The 15,168-nt window shown below is 41.8% G+C and overlaps 1 protein-coding gene across 2 annotated transcripts in view; it reads left to right on the top strand.

Moving 5' to 3' along the window:
* LOC146867631 (solute carrier family 2, facilitated glucose transporter member 9-like) overlaps positions 1–15,168 on the top strand; it is a 348,731-nt gene that overhangs the window by 215,203 nt on the left and 118,360 nt on the right. For both annotated transcript variants that reach the window (XM_085606472.1, XM_085606473.1), the window contains exons 4-5: positions 5,805–5,929; positions 9,004–9,149. In XM_085606472.1, coding sequence (XP_085462598.1) covers positions 5,805–5,929; positions 9,004–9,149 — 271 coding nt within the window. The remainder of the gene's footprint in view (positions 1–5,804; positions 5,930–9,003; positions 9,150–15,168) is intronic.

Here is a 15,168-nt window from a genome sequence, read left to right as displayed (position 1 = left end):
GTTTCTTATACTGTACGACTGGCCTGTATAGACCGGTCAAGCAGAACGTCTTTAACTTATGTCTTTATCGATAACCCTGATCTTTAAAGCACTTGTGTGGAACTATTTTTTTAAAACATTTTTGCCGGCACAGCGCTTGCAATGTTCTTATTTTTCAAGTGCTGGCATTTCTTTTAGGAGGCTTAATTGGTTAGTCATGGGTTTCCACCGTCCATGCCTGTGTCTTTCATTTGTTTCTGTTTAACTCCACCCTATAGCTTTCATTTCTTCCAAGAAGCTTGGAACGCATCTCTCTCCAAGCATTGTTTTCAGCCATGGGCCCCGCCCAGCCCCCAGTTTTTACCTTACCACCTTTTACTGCACAATACATTTCCTTTCTCCATAAACAAGTAATAATCCTTTTAGATAGTTCCTTTAAATGATATTGCACAACTACTCACCAAGCTAAAACTTTAGAAAAACAAAAAACTTTATTAATTAATCACATAGGCGAAACCCAATGCAGTTAGCAATGCTTGTTGTGTTTTGTTGCCATTACCAAGGGCTCAGTCTCCAATCTTTGGCTTTGTCCCCTATGAAAAATCCTTTAACGCCTCGGTACCCAATCCCTTTTGAGCCTCACAGCTCCAGATCCTCCTGTGCCTTGCCTTTCCCATCCCCACAATCGAATGAAAGGGGACAATACATCCTTCTGCTGGATTTAGGTTGCAGTGTGAGTGGGCTAAGAAAGCCTTTGCTATATCCCTCGCACTTACATTATACTGAAATTGACAATAGGCTAGAAGGTGACAGAGCACAAGAAATGTGTTGTGCTCCCCTGCCATCTGGATGATGCATGGAGTTTGCCCCTTGCCTAACACCATCAAGTAAACTGACACTGTAGGTGGGGGCTCAGCACGGAATGTCTAATTTCTCCCATTCCCCACCTTTTCTACCCCACACCATAGGTTAGGATCCTTTTTGGTGAGGTGGGCTGTGATGGCGGGACAGAGTAAGGATCGTATGCACACCCTGCCACACTGCTCTACATCCAACCACACTAGAAATTATCTTTGCCTCAATGCTATCTACCTTTCCAATTTTGGGATAAATTCATTTAGAAATTTCCCCCACGACATTTGAAATTTGTCCCCAACAGGGAAAAGTAACTTTTTCCAATGTGTTGCACTTGCTTTTCGACCCTTATGTTCTAGCAAGAAGGGTCGATCCACAGGATCAGTGGAAGGTAAAGAGGAGCCAGAAACGTCATCATATTTACAAATCGAGCTCTCACTTCGTCTTTTTAATGTTAGATATATTCAGCCAATATTATTGACCTTAAAGCAGTAAGGTAACCAACAAATATAAAATAATAGATCAACTGTATGCTTACCGCACAACAATCGCGTAAGAATACAATAAATAAGCTAAAAGGTATGCTCTGATAGTCACATCATTAAGCACAGAGGGTTCTGCACTTCAAGATCAAGGTGTACTTCGACAACCGGTAAAAAGATGTGCATATGTCAAACATTCCTTGAAACAAACTAAAACAATTCAAATTAGCATCTGCGCCGAGTAAGTTGAAGTGAGCCGGCCAAATGAAAAATGCGCCAATTGAGCTCCAACCTGAAAATGATCAAAACCACCCAATATATATATTTTTTAATTATTTTTATTAACATTCATCGATATATGGTATACAATGCAGAGGAATCCGGTACAATACATTCAGTAAAGGCAATAATGAGTAATTGTCTATGCCAGAGTGCCATGGGTACAAACTATGGGGTGGGGGGGGATCATCCGAGTCAATGTTAAGCGGAGGATTGCAGATATGTCCTCTATAGGAGTTCCAAGGGTCCCATATCTTGGACCACTTTTTGGGGCAGCCACAGGCTGTGAAGACTGTCTTTTCTCTATACATACACCAGTCTAGGTCCTCCTTCCAGACTTCCCCTTTAGGTACCTACGCCGCTCCCCACAGCCGTGCTATATTCCGCTTTGCCAGCATAATCCCTAGTGTGCCCCATTGCATGTGATGACTATTTAAATCAGTGGGCTCCCATTGTCATACGCCCAGAGGCATCTTCGTGCATCTGGGCGTATGACAATTGAGAGCACTTCGCCCAACACATTGTGGATCCTGCGCCTGTATGATTGTATGTATTCGCATTCCCATACTATGTGTAGAAATGTTCCTTCCTGCCCACACTCTCTCCTACAATCCCTCTGTCCGCTCTACCCATGCGGACCAGATTAGGCCCTGTGATGTATACTCTGTGTAGAATTTTAAGATGAACTAGCCTGAGTCTGGCCGAGATTTCCACTACTCGTGGTGAGGACACTGCATCCTGCCAGTCTTCGTCTTCTAGTTCGATACCATCTCTCACCCATTTCTCACATAGTGGCCCGAGTGAGTCTTTCATATTTTTATAGGCCAGTGAAATGGCTTTTTCGGGTAGATGCCCGTCTAACAATCTATCTTCTAATGGAGAGGGTGCTGGAGGGGAGGAGCCTGCCGGGAAGTGGTATTTCAGTGCATGACGAATTTGCGTGTATCTAAAATGTTCTGAGTTAGTCAACTCATGCTGCTGCTGCAAAGAGGTAAAGGATTTCACTTCGCCCTTCTCCCACATGTCTTTGATCCGTGAGATTCCGATAAGGTCCCACTTATCGAATCCCTTCGATTTCCATAAGCTGCCCAGTTGCTCGGAGTCCCAAAGTGAGGTTGCCAGAGTGAGTTTTCGCTCCCAGCCCAGATTTGTTAACTGCGTGCCAGATTCGGACTGAGTGCTCAGTTGGTCCGGTTAAGGGGTATCGTTTGGGTCTGGAATTTAGTGCCCTATTATAGTTCCCACCCTGCAGAGTCCATCTATCCATGGCATATCCGGGGTCATTCAGTCGACCATAGGTGCCCTGATTAATGGCTGCAAGGTGCACTGCCCAATAGTATCTTTTGATATCCGGGAGGCTGATCCCCCCCCCCCACCCCCCCCCCCCATCATACCAGTTGAGTGTGAGTTTGGTCAAAGCAATGCAAGGTTTCCCGTCCCACAACAGGTCTCTCTGTAGGCTCTCAACCTCTCTAAAGTACTCTGCTGGGACCGGGCCCAGGGTGTTCTGCAAAGCCTACAGGAAGCGGGGCAGCGACATCATCTTGAAAAGGGCCGCTTTGCCCAGCAATGAGTGCGGGAGGGTTTTCCAGCTAGCTATGTCGCATTTAAGCCTCTGCAATGGTGGGAGAAGGTTTTGAGTAAAGTGAAGTTTGGGTTCTAATGTAATATAAATACCCAGATACATGAAGCCCACTGTATTTATCTGGATCGGGCAGCTAATTGTTGTGGTGGGAGGGTCCCCACTCAGGACATATAGGAGGGATTTATTCCAGTTGATGGAGAATCCAGAATACCTACCAAAGATTGCCATGATGTCCAAAACATATATTAATGACTTCCTCAGGGAGGCCAGGTATAAGAGGATGTTGTCTGCATAAAGAGAGATGCGGTCCTCCCACTCGGGACCAACGCAGGCCTCGTATCTCTGGGTCCTGACGAATCCATGCCGCAAGTGGTTCGAGGGTGAGGGCAAACAGGAGAGGAGAGAGGGGGTATCCCTGTCCCTCAGAGTGAATGGAACTGACTTCTTGTTATTAACCACGACTTGTGCGTGGGTCTCCGAATAGAAGACCCGCACCCATTGGATAAATTTAGGGCCAAAGCCCAACTTTGCGAGTATTGCAGCAAATAGGTAAGGCCATTCGATGGTGTCAAACGCCATGGTTGCGTCCAAAGACACCACCAGGGCATCTTCCCGGATTGTAGTTACTCTCCCCACTACCCCGTGCAGCCTGCGCAAGTTCAGCGTAGTATTGCGGTGCGGCATAAAACCTGACTGATCAGGATGGACTAGTCCTCCAATTACTTTGACCAGATGGTTCGCAAGGAGTTTGGCCAGGATTTTGGGCACGGCGTTTAAAAGGGAGATCGGTCTATATAAGGCACAGTCAGTTTTAGGCCTACCCTCTTTGTGAATAGTGACCAAAGTGGCTATTCTCTGATCCTGTGGTAGGGCCCCCAACTCTTTGCTCTCTTCGAACATGGCTTTTAGATACGGGGCTAATTTGTTGGGTTTGAGTTTATAGAGCTCAATGGGTATGCCGTTTGGGCCCAGGGCTTTCCCGGAATACAGTGTTCTAATGGCCTGTGCTATTTCATCATTTGTTAAGGCACTGTCCAAGAAGTGCTGGTCTTCACCTGACAGGGTTGGGAGTGCAATGTCCTCCTCCATGTATGGTGAGCTGGTTTTATACACTGTCTTGTAATGGGTGGCAAAGTGATTGGCAATTGCTTGAGGGTCAGTAATGGAATCATTGTCTGCACCTATTAGTTTTGGCACCAATCGACTGGCCCATTCCTTCTTGTCGAGCCAGGCGATTTGTTTCCCTGCCTTGTGTCCCAAGTCGTACATTCTACCCAGCTTTTCCCTCCCAAGGCATTTGGCTCTGTCAGTTACTAGAGCTTTATGTTCATCTTGTTTGAGATGTAGTGTGTGGAGTTTTGCTTGTGTGACCTCCTCTTCTAAGTCGTCCTCTAACCCAAAACCACCCAATATCAACTTTTTTCCTGTAAAAAGCAAAGAAGCAAAGTGACCTACTGGCCAATACATTCGACTCTTTATAGTGTTCTGAACAATAGGAGCAATTCATGTTTACAGACTTTAACACAAACTTTATTGCAGTTTTGTGCGGATGTACACATGTCAACAAAAGCGAATGATGGCATTGTACATATACATCGTAATAATGAAATCAGTTAAATTGTGACACATTTCAATACATAAAATTCTGTCACCGCAGGAAAGGGAACCAAAATGTTATTTGAAAATAAAAAAATTCTCCTGCTTTTAGTCCTCATGCTTGTGTCGCTAAAATAGTTACTCTATTTTTCGTTGCAAGCATTCATTATTAGTAACATTTTTTCACTAGACGTAAAATAACAATTTAAAATTTACATTTCATTTAATTCATTTCTTTGCACATTGTTCTTTCTCCAAGTACTTTTTGCACGTATCATGATGAAAGGGAACTTATTTTCTCTGGAGACGGCCCTTGAAACTATATCATCGTGTTAGCTAAGTTAGATGAAAACGAATTCACAATATTTTTCTATTTTACAGAAAAAGAAAAGGTTGCACATTTGTCATCCACGTTTTAAAGATGTACAGTTCTAGCAAATACAAATACATTTTGAATTTCTTGATCAGCTTTTTCACTCTCACCTACCTGCTACACCGACATGCACAACATTTTAAAGGCTGAATTATTGCATACATTTTTTTAAACGTTTTGTACAAATTGAGCAGTTGTGGCCAAAGTGACTAACAAGCAAAAAAAAAAAAACCTTTCTAATGAGCTAGCCATCTGAAATACAATTCCAGTCACCATTGCCAATTCAGTATTCTATATATTGTGATTAGTTCACATTGGCTAACGAGATTGTTTTTGTTCTGAGGTGGTTATGAATATGTAGGATAACAAATTGGCTAAAACTCTGTTTATGATGCGATTCATACTCAAATGTGAAGGATTATAGAAAATGGAGCAGTGTTTTCATAATCCGTTCCACCTAGCTGACGCCTGATTAAAAGTAGTACTAATCCTAATAGTAACCAGATAGGATAGTGATGTTTAACATCAATGGCTATCACTTTAAGTTAATCGGCCTGGTCTTGAAACCTTTATTCGCTGCAGAACAATAAATCATATGTTTATTCTGTATGGTGCTGAATCTTTTTTTGAGTGTCTTCCCTTTTTCTTGTTTCAGGAAAGGAACACTGGTGAACAGTGCACCATTGGTATTTCTCGCTGGTGGATTGATGGGATGTAGTCGCATTCTTGAAATGCCAGAGCTAGTGATTGTTGGACGGTTTATCACTGGGATTCACTCGGGTATGAATATTATTATTATTATTTTTTGTTAATTAGGATCCAAGAGTGAGTTTGACGTGTGCACCCAAATGCTCAAAATAATCATCCTTTCGTGATGCAAAGGCCTCCTGCTGCAAAAGCGTGCCTCCTCTTCAATGAAGGGAGACTTCCAAACAAATAATTTGTGTTCCTGAGTGTAAGTTCAATGTGAAATACTGTGGAAGGTACATTAGATAAGTAAAACTATTTTTTTAAACTTATCATCTGAAGATCTTTTACCGAGCTGTTGGGTGGGCTTTACCAAACTTTTTTTGGGGAAAAAACTGCAAATGGATTGATTAATTTGAACGCATCGTGGGCCAGCCACATTAAAAGGAACCTAAAAGAATTTAAATGTCTTCATGTGTGGGATAGAAGTTTGTCCACTTATGTTCTTACAAAATGGTGCCAAATAGTACATTAGGCGTCACACTCGGCCAGTCACATTGTTTTAGGTTTAAAGATGCAGTGCACTTGGGATGTGCCTTTCACTTAATGGTTGCTTGGAGTTGGTGTCAAAAGGTGCATTTTCACATACATTAGTTCAAAAGTATTAAAACCAAGTAGATTTCTAAATCCGTTTTGAAGGGGGATTTAGCCTCCTCCAGAACTAGATCTCCAACGCCTATCTGAAGCTCAGCACGACCAAGACTGAATTCCTTATTTTTGTAAACGGCAACAAGCTGCCCCAATTCAAGCATGTCTCTCAAGAGAAACAATATGGTTTCTCTCTTCAGTTGCCTCCCAATGTAAAATATTTGTTTCACTTTGTTTCTTTCTGATACAAACCTCACATTAAAAGAAACTATTAACGCAAACATTTATATTCCTATTATCCTCAAGAATAGATGAGGTAATGTACCCCTAAAGTCAATACCCAGGTAGCATAATCAATCAAATAAGTCTTCTTGAAACTGGGTGCAAGTTGGAGACAATGAAAGTGTATTAAAAGATTTAGAGTTCATTACGGACTGGAAAATATGGTTAATAAATTAGGATAAAGATCAAATGCAGCAGGAGCACAAGACTGATTGGGATGGATCTGCTCTCTAAGAATCAAAAGATTGGCTCGGACTCACCTCCAGAATCAGCCCTTTTTTATAAGAAAGTACACAGTGAAAATCCGTCCGTATGAGGTAAATAAAATGTTAAATTAGCGCAGCAAATCATAATACAGGACATAATGTAGCATCATCTAACACCATCCCAATACGACCCCCTAAATGAATATTAAAAACTCCCCTTTAGGCCTAGTATCATCAGCTTGATAATACAAATCTAGTTATACACACAATAACTGACTCCTAGAAATAATAGGCCTCCTCAATGCAGCCTAGAAGGACCTTGAACATTCACATTTTGACAGAAGGCTCCCCCTGAGTCAACAAGAGCAGCACATCATCTCAAAGCACTTCATTTGTGCACATGTTGCCGCATAGGTGCAGAGAAATGAAAACATATTAACATTTGATATCCAAGAACCAAGATGGAGCTGGGCCTAGTTCAGGCCTTGACTGGCAAACGTTTCGGAAACCTGTTTCTATGAAGTGCAGGGTCATGTTTTTAGTGCAAACATTTGACATTAAACCAACATTACTATTTTAATTAGCAATCTCTTACAAATGCATTATCTGGAAAAGAGAGCATGGTACAAGCTCTCCCATCTGAAAAAAGGGCAAACCATTCCTGACACAGACTTTAGAATAAGACTGCAACTCCTGGTCTACGGCATCTGAAACAGAAGGCTCACATTCCAGTTCACTACAGGTCCAAACCCTGAAGGAACTAAATTAGCTTCTCTTCAGGCCTTTAGCCGCTTCATGACCAGTTGTCACCTACAAAGCTACCAAAAGCAGAAGAGCTTCATATCTGGCAGAGTGCTCAACCACTTAGGGCGGACCGCACGTAACCAGAAGCCAAGACATCACTGAAATTGAAATAAATGCACAGAGGAGAATACAAAAGGTCTGGTCTTCTCTGTTTGTGCACCTGGGATCTGGAAATTCGTCCTTTAATTCATAGAGAATATGAACACTCATCTCTTCAGAGAACTTTAATTGGTATTCTTTAGGATGAGCCATCCATAAATATTCCACCTCATTGTAAATGATTTTGAAACATAGGTCAGGTCTTCCTTGAATTCGTAGCCCAGGACTCCCTCCCATGTTCAGTGCAACATTGCTCTTTAGCTGGGTTTGCTGTACACAAGTTCTCAACATAAATATATACATGGATAGATACAAAAGAATAGGTAATTGCTACACATTACTGCCAGCTCCCCACGGTCTAAGAGATAAACACCATTAATGTTTAATTGTGATCCCCAAGACGCATGACTGGAAAAGTACACACAATGTATAGTTTAAGGACCTGCTTGTGGCCAATGGAGCCCACCATCTGGCGTGCACTGGAGTCAAACCACCAGACCCTTTCGAAGACAGTCTAACCTACTTATTTCTGAATCCTTCACACCTTCCTGTTTACCAAGAAGCCCTTGAGAGGTTTATATTTGCTCAACAGCTTTGTTGTAGAAGTTCAGTTATTCTTGTCGAACTGCACTGTCACCGAGTTGAGCCAGTTCTATGACCCACAGAATAAATGCCAGTATCCCTCGTTGCGTCTTTTTGGCACCAGCAAATGTGAAAGATGTGGGGTTGAGTTTTTAAGATGAGGCCGCTCGGTCTAGGTACATCCTGCACCTTAGTTATTTGAGTCTGTGCACTCCCCTCATTGGAAGGGCACCTTAGGTTGTGGAACCCTACGCACGCTCTAGGAGACCGTGGAGCCAGTTATGTCCGTGGACGGTTCAAGCTGATGCTTTTCACCTTGGACTTTCAAGCAAGTTGGGTCATACGACCACCCCCCCCTCCAACTACTTGTGTTTATTCATCAAAGAGTGTTTTACATGGTGTGCATGATCTGGTCTGTGGTGTTTGTATCTGTTTGTTCTGTTCCTTTTTGGCTTCATAAGGAAGGTATTAACCATGATCACAAAAGGGCCACGTGTCCTGGAACTCGATGAGATACTCACCTGCCTGTTCTCGGTTGCCTTGCAGGTATTTCTCTCAGCGTGGTCCCGATGTACTTGGGAGAAATTGCACCGAAGAATCTGCGAGGCTTCTTGGGTCTGTTGCCGAGCATCTTCATCTGCCTTGGGGTGTTCACTGCTCAGGTGCTGGGGCTCCCGGAACTGCTTGGAAAGGTGAGTTTGCGCGAACCATGTGAACCGTGCACATAAAGTCACCACACAAGGAAATAAAGGATGTGAAATAGGCAGATGAGATGAATCAAAAACATAGGAACCAGAAAGAAGCATTGAGAAAGGAGAGGCTGGAAACTGCAGTTCATTGGGCTTTCTTGGGCAACAGGGGAAGGCTAGAATACACAGGTGTATGTGATAAAAAATATATAGGAACCATTAATAACCTTTCCAAAAAGACAGTGGAAAAAGATAAGCAGGCTAGTTTTTAATTAAAAAAACATGCATCGTCATTTTCTCTCCCTGAATGTACATTTAACAAGGCTGGCAAAGCAGAGATACGTGCTTAATTGCAGTTTTGAAATTAGGAAATAATGAAGCATTAAAAATGCAGCAGGGCAAGGGGGTTCTCTGTATCTGCGAGAACAGGGATGATGAAAGACTGAAGTTAGTGCCTCAATACTACTGAGACTGTTTGGATCAGCTGATGATGGCAGGATTTCACTCCCAAAGAAAACAAAAATGTTCAAGCGAAGTTTAGTCCATGGCCTTCCTTGCATGCAATATTCTATGTATAGCAATATCTGATGTAAGTAATCAATCTCTATATATGATGATGTTCCGCTGTTGTCATAAACCAATAGGAAAATCCTCAGTTTGGATCTTGTCCAGCACACAAAAATTGAATTGCCATGGACATACTATAAGTAGGGACGGATTTCTCAAAAGGTACAGTTAGCGCTTGTCTGTCGGTACTAGCATCCTTAGGGCACCACACTGGTGCTTGAAATTCTTACCAAACTCCCAGACAACAAGACGAAATCACAAACTTTCTCGACTGTGGTGCTTCACAAACTGAGAGGGCACACCCACCCTTTAATGCACACCCTCCTGCTTGTAGCTATAATCACACGAAAACTTTTATGAATAACTAACATAAAACTAACATTTTTGAACAGCAAAAGTTGTTTTCACTGATAAAAGGCCTGGTCGTCTGTGCTTAAGTCGAACTTAGACAAGCAATACATTTGAGAATCTGACCGTATCTTCTTGTAATATTTCAACTGTGAGCAGCCAGGTTTCATTTACAATACTTAATGGAACTGTTCTAAGGAATAAATATTCAGGTAATAGATTAAACCGGTGTAAACTGCTCATGGATTCAGTTCTTGACTTTGGTCCAAGCTGATTTGAGTCTCTGACGTCCCCTTCCCACAGAAACATTGGTATTTTTTGTATTACTTCTTTCTTAACCGAGCACCCTACACGAAGGGCAACCAGGTTGTTTGGAATGACCTCCCCTGCAGCTATGTACCTCCTTCTCTCTTTTGGAATTCCAAAAAGCACTCAAGACCTGGCAGTTCGACTGAGCCCCTTGGGCCTGCAAGCCCCTGGATACCCTCCCTCGTGATTAGCTGCGCTATAGAAATCAATTGATTGAATTGCTTAATGTCCCTAGAGCTCCTTGTTGGCAGTCATGTGCTTTTAATTAACCAATCATTGCATTCTGGTGTAAGAGGTATTGAGCATAGCACTAATGATTGCCCTGGCAATGAAAGGAGGGGATGTTGTTCAAGTGTAAGGTAATAATGTTTTTTTATGATATTTATCATATACACCTATTGTTGAGTCCTTATAATCTCATGAAGGAGTGTCTCCAAGTATAGGGAAGAGTCTTGCAAGACTCTCAAATCTTTTACTGTTAGAATTACTTGATGGAGGCTCATTGGAGCTCCCTCATAATTGATGTACAGCTTTCTTGCACTTGATTTAGGAGGCGCAGAACAAATGTTTTACCTCTATTCAAGATATCATAGCGCCTTACTCTACATTCTAGCACGGTGTTGCATAATTCAGATGCACTGGCTGACATTGTGTCTGTAATGTTGAAGATCAGCTGAATGGACCCATCTCTTACAAAGGTTATATTCAGATCTTTAAAAAGGCTTGGAAGAGATATAAGCCCTTTGGGATTTGTAACTTGACTCAATACTGCCATTCTGGCTAGGGTCATTGTTCAAATATACAGCAAACTACTTAGAAATACCCATGGATTCACTGACTACGTTTGCAAGATGTTGTAGTAACAGTTCAAGAGAACAGTGGTCACTTTGTGAAGCACTTCAAGAAAAAACAAATACAAATTGAGTGGGGCTCATCATGGGCCCCCTCTTGTTGGTTTTGGGTACAAAGGCCGTTTTTAATGAAACATTACCCTGGGCTAAATGCCAGTGCTAAAGGTATTGATGACAAAGCTGTTAAAGCGACCAAGAACAGATTAAATACCTAAAATGTGCTGGTTATTCAAACAAAGACCTAATGCATGAGAAGGATGTTGGCAGGACTCAAGAAGGTCAGATGTGGACCAGCAGTGGGAAAGAGTTAGAGGAGCTGGACTAGTAGTATTGAGTTGGAGACTGTTGTCATCAGTTGTAAAGTAGATTACGAAGTCTGAGCCAGTGTTTTTTTATAAAACATGTTTGCCAATCAAACATTTCAAAATGGATTCCTTTCAGTGCTGGAGAGGTGTAGCTGGGTTCCTAAATAAAGTATATACAGTTAACTTGGCAAATGCTGAAACCTGTGGCTAAATGTTTTCGTTTTCATCTCTTCTGCTGGCATAGGCTCAATATTCCAATTCGTAATTTCAGATTTGTCCAAACTTTAGTATTAAATAATTAAGCATTATGTTGAATTATGACTTCAGAAAACAGCTGCACGAACATTTAAAAAATAAAGTCCATTATTTCATCCTAATGTTATGAAAAACAAGCCAAGCACACCAGACAATGCGTTTTCAACAGATCACCCATCACATGTTAAGAGCAGTATGCAGTTAAGTTTTCACCAAGGAAATCTCCTGACAAAATGATATGCGGAATACTTAACAAGGTGGGGCCTTCGAATGCATTGTGCATTGATCTATTCCTTTTAGGAATAAGGCAAGTAATAACATTCCCAAACTTTAAAGAAAATGTTATGATGTACTCACAGGCCCTTTACTAACACTCCGAGCAAATGTACTTGCAGTTGATGCATTACCCCTCTTCCCACATAAGTCTTACAAAATTAAAAACAAAATAAATCTTGCTATTCAAAATAAAAAAAAAAGGTATCTGCAAAAAAGCTATATCTCTAGTAGATTAATAAATTCTTGTTTTAATTTACTACTCTTCGGAAGTTAAACATAGTGATTACAAAGGACACTACAACTGCCATGCACCCTAGTGAATTTAGCCTTGATTCTTCGGTATACAGCCTATCATGTAAACTTTGTTTGTTGGTAGTATTTGAATTTGTCGGTGCCCTTTGGTTTGATCACATAAACCGTAGTATTTGAGCTTGTATTATTTGTTGCCAGTTACATATGGTTAAATGAAATAATGATTTACATTTTTCAGGACAATTTAGTTAACAGCTGGCTTTGCTTAATTTATTGGTAACCAATTAAAATACAATACACAATAAAAAGCTCCCCCTGAGCAAAATACCTGGTAATGACCTCATTATCATGGGAGGCGACTTCAACCTCCCCATAGATGTAACATCAGATAGACAATCCAGGGGCATCCTTAACCCCCCAGGGCACATAGGTCATTACCCAAACTCTGTGAAAGATTTAGCTTACACGATTCCTGTGGGCTCCAACACCCAGACACCAGAAACTGCACCTTTTTTCACACACCCATAAATCCTACTCCAGAATCGATTACCTAATGATATCCAAACCACATGTGCACCTAATCGACCAAACAGACATACTATCGAGATTAGTCTCAGACCACTCAACCATAACTCTCTCCCTTATCGGCACCAATATGAATACCCCGAGTAAGATCTGGAGATTCAATGATGAATCAATCAGAGATGCTTCATCCAAAGAGAAGATTGAAAAAACATTCTAAACTATCTAGAAGATAATACTAGCTCTGACACTTCCCCCGTCAACCATTGGGACGCCCTGAAAGCCGCGGTGAGGGGCACTCTTATTAATATACAAACTAAGATTAACAAAGATCACAACAAAGAACTTCTAGCCTTGGAACAAGATGTTAAAGATCTGGAGGCCACCCACAGGTCCGACATGGATCCCCAAACCCTCTCAAAACTCTCCAACAAGAAGTATGAATATAATAGACTCCTAAGTGAAAGAGCGGGTATATGGGTCAAAAAATTCAAATGCCTAAACTTATGCGACGCCAACAGGGCAGGGAAAATTCTGGCCTCCTACGTGAAACATAATCAAAACCACAAGAGAATTGATTCCCTCACGGATAAATCTAACATTACACATACCAAACCACAGAAAATATTAGAAATACTTAAAGATTTGTATCAGTCCTTATACACAGACTACTCAGGGATCCAAACATCAGCCTGTGCGGAATACCTCAGACATCCCACTTCCATCCCATCTCGGATCAAGAGAAAGCTATCTTAAGCTCACCATTCTCTATAGAAGAGTTCGACTCAGCAATTTGTTCGTTAAAATCAAACAAAGCACCCGGTCCAGATGGCTATACTGAAGCTTTTACAAAACCTTCGCCCATATACTCAAACCAACTCTTCTGTCGCTTTTTCAACACTTTGCCGACTCAGGCACTATTTCCAGGACCACCAGTGAAGTAACTATCATCGTAATCCCCAAAGAGGGGAAATACCATACACAAGTTTAAAACTACAGACCATTCTCTCTAATTAACCTGGATGCAAAGTTCTACGCCAGGATACTTTGCAAGAGATTGGAACCTCTCCTGCCTCACCTAATTGGACACTCACAATTGGGCTTCATGAAACACAGGCTATCCAACGATAACACCCGGCTCCTCTGCCACATTATTGAAAAAGCTAAATTGGCCCCTTCTGAAATGGTAGCGGTTACCTTTTATGCTGAAAAAGCATTTGACAGGGTCTCATGGACGTTTCTCAGTGAATCTCTTAAGAAATATAATTTAGGTGATGCCTTTACTAGAAAGAACATGGCTCGGTATAGCGGTCCGTCTGCTAAGATCAGGTCTGGTGGCTTACTTTCCACTGAATTTAAACAAGAAAGAGGCATGAGGCACGGTTGCCCCCTCTTTCCCTCATTATTCATCCTATCCCTTGAACCCTTACTCCACAAGATCAGATCCAACCCCTACATTCATGGCATTGCCTTCAATAACATTAAAGTGAAAGTCGCGGCATAAGCTGACGATATCCTAATAATGTCTGAAAAGGCTAGTCAATCTATTCTGGGCCTACTCCAAACCATCGAAGAATATGCCCAAGTTTCCAATTACAAACTTAAAGACAAATCTGAAATTCTCCGTCTGAATAATCTCTGCTCCAGTGCCCCGTTCATCAACACAGGTCTAACCTGGCAACCAAAATTTTTGAAATATCTGTGCTTGGAATTTAACTCAGACTTACTGGAATCCCTGAAACACAACGAGACACTAGTTCTAAGGAAGGTAGAAACCTTACTTGAGGGATGGAACTCAAATTTTTAACGTGGTGGGGCCAAGTGGAGACCATAAAAATGATGATCACACCCAAAATCAACTACCTTAAATATATGCTACCATTAACTGTAAGTTCTGAAAAAGATTGACAAACTACTAAACAAATTCCTTTGGCAAAACAAAAGACCGAGAATTTGAATAAAGAAACTACACCTCCCAGTGCATCTCCGTGGCGTTAATCTTGCTGACTTCAAGAGCTACCAAACTGCCTTCCTGGCCAGACAGGGCTCAATGTGGTTTGCCCAAGCCCTGGATTATACCCCCACATGGCTTTTGTTAGAAAGGGAGCTCCTAGGCGAATTCCACCCGATCTCTCTTAACTAGCAACCCCAAACTCCCGCTTTCAGGCAAATAGATCTTTCTCGACACCAAAAGGGCCCTCCTGAGAATAGATAAAACCTTAGAAACCCTGCTCTCTAGCTCAAATATGACCTCCTTATGGAGCGTTCCTAAAATCAGAATCCATGGCTCTCCTCCCAGTTGGTCCCACTGGGCCTCTAGAGTCGTCAACTTCTTGA

Source organism: Triturus cristatus, chromosome 1_2 (assembly GCF_964204655.1).
Source record: "Triturus cristatus chromosome 1_2, aTriCri1.1, whole genome shotgun sequence".
NCBI classification, from domain to species: Eukaryota; Metazoa; Chordata; class Amphibia; order Caudata; family Salamandridae; genus Triturus; species Triturus cristatus.
This window is presented reverse-complemented; position numbering and strand designations above follow the sequence as displayed.